The 8921-nt window shown below is 32.8% G+C and overlaps 2 protein-coding genes across 4 annotated transcripts in view; one reads left to right on the top strand and one right to left on the bottom strand.

The window, feature by feature from the left end:
- The window catches only part of LOC109594359 (dystroglycan 1), a 117226-nt gene extending 112108 nt beyond the window's left edge, over positions 1-5118 (bottom strand). Inside the window, exon 1 of one of the 2 annotated variants that reach the window (XM_049966496.1) lies at positions 5039-5118. The gene's annotated coding sequence lies outside the window, so the exon portion shown is untranslated. The remainder of the gene's footprint in view (positions 1-5038) is intronic. The other variant, XM_049966503.1, reaches the window with a different exon arrangement.
- Positions 1974-8532, top strand: LOC109594331 (myrosinase 1-like). 2 transcript variants are annotated; one of them, XM_049966524.1, is made up of 7 exons: positions 1974-2037; positions 6765-6871; positions 6930-7505; positions 7567-7664; positions 7717-7966; positions 8021-8309; positions 8364-8532. In XM_049966524.1, the coding sequence occupies exons 3-7, from the start codon at positions 7046-7048 to the stop codon at positions 8497-8499; spliced, it is 1233 nt and encodes a 410-aa protein (XP_049822481.1). In that variant the 5' UTR covers positions 1974-2037; positions 6765-6871; positions 6930-7045; the 3' UTR covers positions 8500-8532. The 2 variants fall into 2 exon arrangements, with proteins under 2 accessions (XP_049822481.1, XP_019865103.1); XM_020009544.2 differs by lacking the exon at positions 1974-2037 and adding an exon at positions 6657-6704.
- Positions 8533-8921: the final 389 nt, after the last annotated feature.

An 8921-nucleotide genomic window follows, 5' to 3' on the forward strand; every position in this document is an offset into this window, starting at 1 on the left:
AAGATGAACAACGTCTAGGTCGTGCTGAAACGAAGAAACGTGTGATATGGAAATAGGCCGTGATTAGAAAGAGGTGCACGCAATGAATTCGATAAAAAAATTTGACAAATGGATTCTATATAAATTAAATGAGGATAACAAAATTAGCCCTTTGACATTTGCCAATTCTCTACTTGCACGCAACACAAATGAGCCTTTTATTGATCATGTTATTACATATGACAAAAAATGGCTTGATTACGACGATTCTCTTCACTTTAGCTTCGTCTAGTAATCCTGGTACGTCTGTTAAAAAAATGTTTATCCCAACAATTTGCTTGATGAAGAACAGATTGAAACTGAATAAGGTAACGACATTTTTTTATATTTTTTATTTAAGAAGAGTTAGATTAGACAACACTACAGCACGTGTGGCATTAGAGACTCAAAGGAAACTTCAAATTAGTAAAGGTTTTCTTTGAATTTCCTAAATTAAATAGATTTATAAATACTTTTAATATATTTTATTCTGATCATATATAGACGGACAATATATTAAATTTATTTTACTTTTTATATATTTAATAGGCATAAAAATAAACAACATTTCATTTATTATAAAATTTTTAATAAAAAAAAACGCATTTTTTATATTTAAACACATTTTATTCGGTTTATACTTAATTTATCTGTTGTTTAGCACTGTAAAATGCCACAAAGAAGACTTTCTTCTAAAGATTTTTAATTTTTTGAACCAATTAAACATGTGTGGGACCGTCTTCAAGCACATATTGACCCTCTACCAGTCTCAGAAATTGGAGAAGCTTGCTAAAACTCTAATACAAAAATGGCTATGGATCAAAAATTTAATCGTTCACTAATTTTGAGTATGTCAAAGAGGGTGGAAGCTGTTCTATTCTTTTGAATTTGAACTAATTTTGTTATATTTGATTGACTAAAAGTCATGGGTCAATTTTTTAGCTTAGAGGAAATCAAAAAAAAAAAAAAAAAATTGCCGTATAAATTTATTTGTAGAACGTGGACAAAAAATTGTTGAATAAACGTGACGTTATTTTAAAGTTAGAGGTTAAAATGTAAAAATGTAAATTACTTTTTCCGGTGCGCAACATAAAGAAAAGTATAAAAAATTCCGTATTTATATTTGATAACACATTGAAAGCAAATTGTATTTTAAAGCAGTGAATGAAGCTTTGAAGTGAAATAAGTTTTGATGCAATATAAAGTCTTGATATCAAGTTATTCGGAAACAACATTTTACAATTGCACGAGACATTTCATCACTTTCCACATTTCTTTTTCAGGGCACAAAAATGTATGTATATTAAATAAACACATAAAACATACTTACCGTAATAGAAGTAGAATTGGAACATGTCAAAAGAATTCCCGTCATTTTTATTTACTCATACCAGAGTTTATGGCATTTATTTGCATAGAATTCAAACGTTTCCATCGTATTCATTCACACGCAATGTACATATGCAATAATGTGTTAAAATGACATAAATCATGTTTATACTCTTACAATATGCGCCACTTGCTAACAAATAAAGTTTACGTCTCGCCATGAGTCACAACCGAACAGTTCCATCATGGAACTTCCATGGCAAACGAGTAAAATCAGCTTTTCCAGGATATTAATTAAAACCAACACCATTAGGACCGTGATAAATTTATGCACCTGTCTGAATTTTAAGTTCGATTCGGTCGCAAAAGCTCGATATCACAATTTATGGCTGCAACCGGCAAAAATCTGAATCGGTACGTCTGAAATTCAGATTATCCGCACAGACAGATAAACTATTTTAGGCGTTCGGTGATATATTTCGTTATTTTCCATACAAATTTCACCTATTTATTCCCGAGCATGCCCCATGGAAATCCAGCGTTTCACATTCGTCCCGCGGGATCGGAAATTTTTATCTTGGCGCGTAACAATCGTCGGCACCGGATCAGTCCGAGTGAACGTTCGCGTCGATTGTTTAAAATGCTACATTTAAAGGACTCCTAATTGTCCCGGAGCAGAAACAGTTACAGGTGAGCCCGATAAATCGATAAGCATCTCAAGACGTTCCGGGACCCGAGGCGGACAAATACGGATAGGTTTAATTTTGCGGTTGTCGCGGCGAAGGCTACGAAGTAAACAGGACTATATTTTACTGTCCACTTTTCCCTAATTAATGCGCCTCAGTGTCACAAAACCAACGCAATTAAAACGGCGGGGACGCCTTTTAGTATTCGTAATGGATCTGGGCTAATTTCGTGGCCATGAATAATTTTTGTGTTCCTTAAAATCGTTAAAATTTTAACGGATAAGCCCAGATTTCTTCGGGCCTTCACGTCGGGGGACCTTTTTATTGCCCCGAAAAGATAATATTCGGAAGCCGGAGATGATTAAACTTCTTATTTACAAAGAATATCAATTATTATTTTCGAAGTTGCTTATTAATTGGACCTTCCCCCTGGAAAAGTCGCCGTTTTTGCTGCCTTTACGCCCGGGTATTAATTTCATTAAAATTGAATTGAAATCATAATCCCACATTAAATATTATAAACAGGTTAAATTGCAAATAATGAATTGTTTACCGCTCACAAAACACTTCGCACCAAATGGATAATTAATGTTAACAAAACGGTGCAAAATAACGAACCGCAAATAACACAATAACGATTAATTGCCATCCATTAACTGCAAATAAATATTATGGTACATGACGCCATTTTAATCATTAATTTAAATGCGATAAGGAGCCCGTACCAAAGTCCTTAGATGTTTTAATGAGGCCATAATTATATATCCACCAAACTTCGACAATCACATTGTGAAAAGGATTTCCTGCGAGCAGAGGCTGATGATATTCGTGCTTTTGAAGTTATTCCGACAGGAAAAATCTCAAGATCAGCAGGGATTATTAACGTCAGTTGTCTTTAAACGAACTAAAAGAAAATGCTTATTCTGTCAAAGTGTATTTTATACCAAGCCGCGTTTTCAACCCTCGACTTCTTTTACCAAGATTTGCATTTATTACAACGGGAAAGTTTTAATATCGACGACGTGAAATGTTACATTTACAGATATTTGTAGTGCAAAAGCGACGCGCAAATTCGAAATGTTGTAACATTTAATACCATTTAGGTTGTTAACTTTAATATGACATACAATGTTCCATGTAAATTCCTTTACCTATATCGCCGTTAATTCGCAAACTTAATATGCGGGAGTTCTATTACAATAAATTTATACTGTAACAATGCGGACTGACCTCGTCTATTACACGTAACGTCGGTTTGCATTTTACATTAATTAACTGTGTGTAGTTAATAATTCTTATTGTTAATTAATTCAACAAGAATTTCCATGAACAAACTGACAAGTTAACAATACAATTGTCACTGACAGCAAATCAAACATTAACGAACCATCTCAGACATTCTCTCCTTTATCAGTTGTTCGTTTTCGCAGGTTATCCCGCATTCAAAATTTTCTTTCAGTAAGTCACATATGGGCAGAAATATATTTATATTTTAACTCGAAAATAAAATCTTTCATAGCTAAATTATTCATCGCATTTTTATAAATTTAAACGGGCATTAAATAAATTGTATTATTCCGCTGTTTACAAATACGAACACATAAACTAATGCGATTGTTCGTAAACTTTTATTCTCCAAGTTCCGTTGCATTGCTGTGACTCAAAACAGTGAATCATACAAAAGGTAATAACAAAATGTTTAGTTTCATTTAGAGAAAATAAATATCAAGTTAAAGAGCCTTAAACGGTTGGAACTATAAAATAACTTACTTTTATTTCAGACCTTGTTTCTGTTTAAGTTAACCGTTTTAGAGTTAATAAAACTACTTTATATACTTTATGGGTCACGGTTTGAGATCACATTGTTTAATTCATAGCTTTAACAAGCAGGTATTAAGTTTTATGTATTGGATATCAGTAGTGTAATAACTGTGGTCGTACACGAGGACTTTTAATACATTTAGAGATAATGTAGTGGTTAATAAACGCTTGCAAATTTTTGACACGGATATCGTGAACGTCTGCCTAGTTAAATCTAGTCAATTTTCATTTAAACTTGCCGACAAATACTTGTAGCAACCGTATACATTCCAAATGGAATACGCGTATGTTTCGAAAACGGAATTTGGTCTAGACAAACATGTGTGTTGATTTTCCTCATGTTAGAATGTAATTAGGATTAGGATTTGTACAGGATAATGTCTACAAGTGCATTAGAAGGGATGATTGATTGATTGATTGTCACGAATTTAATTAAATTTGTGTCTGAAAAAGATTCAGAAAATAATCAATTCATGTTTATAATTAATTAGAGTTAAACAATTTTATCACATTATTAACGCACCACGAGGTGTTCATTCACCCACGCAAACGGCTCTTAAAACTTTTATTACTGAATGGTCATATTTTTGCATCTCATTTAATGATATTGATAACTTTAAGCTAAGTAAATTTGCGGACAAAGGAAAATTTCATTATAACTATAATAAAGTTTATATTGTGAAATAAATTAAATGCGTGCGGTTAATAACCAATAACAGGTGTAATTTATATAAAAATAAACAGAGTCATAAACTCTACAATAAATATGGCAAAAATAAATATTATGAGTCGCATTTAACGCGCGAGATTGATACGCTTATAAATCAAAACGAATCAATACATGCGAAAAGTAAATAAAAAGAATCAAAACAAATAAAAAAATGTGACCGGATCAAAACAAACAATAAAACATTTATTTGTAGCGTTTCCCCGTTATTCAATTAATATTTTCGAATTTGAATAAAAGGCCAGTTTCGCAATAAATTCCAATAACACACGAAATTTCGCCGTAAGCACACGCACACAAATACACACAGAAACGGAGACCAAAGGCCCCGAAAACGGCGAGAACAAGGACAGACATATACAAAATAAAACCGGCTTTTAGCAGCACTTGCACATGGATTTTGTCCGGTTGATGACAGAAACTGTGGCCAATTTATGAATGAAATTGCTTTACTTACCTAATCGAACGGTCGTGAACTGGCGGCTCGGATGGAAAGCCGGTGAAAAGTTTTTATTGGTACGCACAAAAACACCGCCGACCGCGTTCACTACCCCTGCATCGCTTACTATAGTAGTAGACTGTCAATTCTGGATTCACTACGGCCCATTCGCCCCTCCTCAAACAGCTGGTTTTTCAATAAATAACATTTGAACAACTAGCAGCATCTTGTTGAAAGTTTCCCAACTATGTAAAAACCGGTTAGGGTTAAAAACAGAATTCTTCTTTTTTGAGTCTTGTGTCCGATAGATGACACTACAATTCGTCAGAAGAAAACTGTATCATTATTTCTACAGTGTCCTATATCTATAATTTTCTATAATTACAGTTTCCTATAATTAAAGTTTCCTACAATTAACTAGTTTTTAGATGTAGATTTCTATTTCAAATAGAGTGCGTTTTCATTTTTCGTCAATAGATGAGGGTAAATAAACTATTTGTAATTAATGGAGGCATTTTTAAATTTTATAATTATATATTTGTTTAAAATTTTATATTATATTAATATGCACATATTTTTAGTTAGATGAAATAGATTGATTTAAATGACACGAGTACATTAAGTGCTTTTATCACATTAAGTGCCTTTTATATAACTTATTTATTTTTTGTCAAGTAGATAAAATTATGTAAATATAAAATAGATTTTTGACTGATTAAAAATAATAAATATTGTACTTATTAAATATCAGTTTTTTTAGTTACAGTTGAATATCTACAATTTTTGCAAAAAAGTATAACATACGCAAACAATAAATTAAAATTGATAATAATTTTATTTATTTTTAATATAGTAATTCGTATTTCTGGCAGGGAAAGGAGTTATAAGACGTTATAATCTGCAAATTTTCCCCACGACACCTACTGCCGAAATCTCTTCGATTCAGTATATTTACCAATACATCTGTTATTATCCTTACTTGTCAAATGTTTGTCCATGGTAACACATTTGTCAAGATCATTCACATGAGCAAGAAATAAATGCGTATCAAAATATCACAACTAAGCATGAATAATTTTCCTTCAAATTGAAAGCTTGAAATTTCTCACCGTAAAGATATAAACGTAATTTTTATCTGGCTTAATGGATAATTGGTATACTATTTTTTTTCTTTGCGGGTGAATTATATTCAGTTACATTCTATTAAATAATTAAAATATAATTTAAGATTTAAATATATATATATATATATATATATATATATATATATATATATATATAATATAATATATATCAATATCATCAATGGCAGATATTATTAAATGCACATTGTGTACTTTAGATTAATACAAAATACACTTAGATAAATATAGTATTTAGGATAGAAACAGAAATTATTTTTTAGTCCCATGGTAACAATTTATATACTAATAAGATAAAGATCTACATACTCATTTTCAATTGAATGTAAAGGAACACGTCATTTTAGGAATTTTAATAAATGAAAAAACAAACGTGTTATGTTAATTAACTACTTTAAATTGCTTAATCTCAAATAAAAACAGATAGTATCATCAAAATATTTAGCTGATAAATCTTAAATGTATATATAAAGCAGGTACTAGAAATTTTTTGAGGTAGTTTTCAAAATGAAGTGTGTGGCGATTTTGTTTGTTGCCCTGTGGTCAGTACTACATTTAAATTTTATACAACTCGTTATTAAAATTTTTTGTTTTTAATTTAGGGCCTGCGTTTTCGCAAAGGTCCGTCAAGATTATTATTTCCCAGACGATTTTCTGTTTGGAGCAGCAACTTCTGCCTACCAGGTCGAGGGCGCTTGGAATGTATCAGGTCGGTACTTGAATGTAACTCTGCGACTCTTTTTAAGCAATCACTAATTCATTTTTAGGTAAAGGAGAAAGTATTTGGGATCGTTTCACCCACACTCACTCAGATTGGGTAGCGGATCATTCAACTGGCGATGTAGCCTGTGATTCTTATCACAAATACAAAAGGGACGTTGAAATGTTGAAAGAAATCAACTCTCAGTTCTACAGAATTTCTTTGTCCTGGACTAGAATTTTGCCTAATGGCGGCAACGACACTATTAATCAAGACGGAATTGACTACTACAATAACCTAATCAATGAATTATTGGCGAACGATATCCAACCTTTCGTTACCATTTACCACTGGGACCTTCCACAAGTACTTCAAGAAACTGGCGGATGGGTTAAAGACGAACTCATAGATTATTTCTTACAATTCGCCAGAGTTGCATTCGAAAACTTCGGAGACAGAGTTAAACACTGGATGACTTTCAACGAGATCAATCAGATCTGCGAAGCCGGCTACTCCGAAGGTTCATTCGCTCCAAATATTGTCAATAAAGGTATTGGCGGCTACGAGTGCACACACAGAGTACTGTTGGCACACGCCAAGGCTTACAGAATGTACGACGAAGAATTCCGACCAACTCAAAATGGTATGCTAGTTTTGATTTATACATTTATTATGTTAATAAATAAATAAACACGCGTGTTCAGGTTCTGTGGGAATCGCTATTGACACCTACTTCCACGAGCCAAGGGACCCAAATTCCGAATCCGACAAACAAGCTGCTGAGGTTGCACTTATAATGAACGTAAGTAAACGTTGCTTTCTTTTACACTAGATTTTAAATGAAGATATTTTAGTACGGCTGGTACGCAAACCCAATCATGCTTGGAAACTACCCAGAATACATGATCGAAAGAATCAGGAACTTAAGTTTGATTGAGGGCAGAAATAAGTCGCGTCTCCCCGAGTTCACACCTGAACAGGTGGAGTTGGTAAAAGGAACGTACGACTTCCTCGGATTGAATCACTACAGCTCCGACCTTTCCTACTTTGCTGGACCCAATGATGGTGACAACCCTTCTCACTGGAGAGACGTTGGTGTACAAGGTATTGGATAGTTTGTTGCTTCGTTATTCATCCTAATATTTTGTAAATGCCTAGGTTATCAACCTGATGAGTGGGGACAATCAGCTTCCGGTTGGCTCCGTGTTTACCCAGACGGTCTTAGAGGCATTCTGATTTGGATCAAGGAGAACTACGGCAATCCTCCAGTTCTGATTACCGAAAACGGTTTCTCAGATCTCGACGGATTGGAGGACGACGGCAGAATTAATTATATCCAAGAATATCTGTACGCCACACTTGAGGCTATTCATGAGCACCAGTGCAATGTTATTGGTTACACATATTGGAGTTTAATGGACAATTTCGAATGGAACACCGGATACACGTAAGAAATGTGATGAAAATTGTTCAGACACGTTTTATTTATTGATATTTTTAGGCAACGATTTGGACTTTACCATGTGAATTTCACAGATCCAGAGAGAACGAGGACACCGAAAAAATCGTCGCTTGTTTACAAGAATATTATTGACACAAGACATATTGATTGGGATTTTGAACCAAGCAAAAAATAATTTATTTATTTTTAATAAACACTTTAAACACTATTTTTTGTAAGTTTTATATATAAATTTAATTTTAATAATATATTACTCACAGTTTCAATAATTTAATTTGGAAGATTATTAAAAAATGTAATAATTTTTAATATTAAAAAATATTGAAAATTAGCAAAAAGTTTGCTCCAATCAGCTTCATATTGCATTTATTGAGCACGATTGTTTTATACAACATTCAGTGCCCATTTCAAAATACTAAAAACTAAATAAAACAAATAGTGGGTATATCAAATAACTGCGTTTAAAATGATGCGGTTTCAGTGACGTTTTTACGGGTTTCAACAAACGATTGGAGTTATACTGATTATATTTTTTATTCGTATCATTTAATTTGTTGAATGCACTGTCAGAAGGTGATTGATTGGGATTAGTCGGGA

This window comes from Aethina tumida, chromosome 1, assembly GCF_024364675.1.
Source record: "Aethina tumida isolate Nest 87 chromosome 1, icAetTumi1.1, whole genome shotgun sequence".
NCBI lineage: Eukaryota > Metazoa > Arthropoda > Insecta > Coleoptera > Nitidulidae > Aethina > Aethina tumida.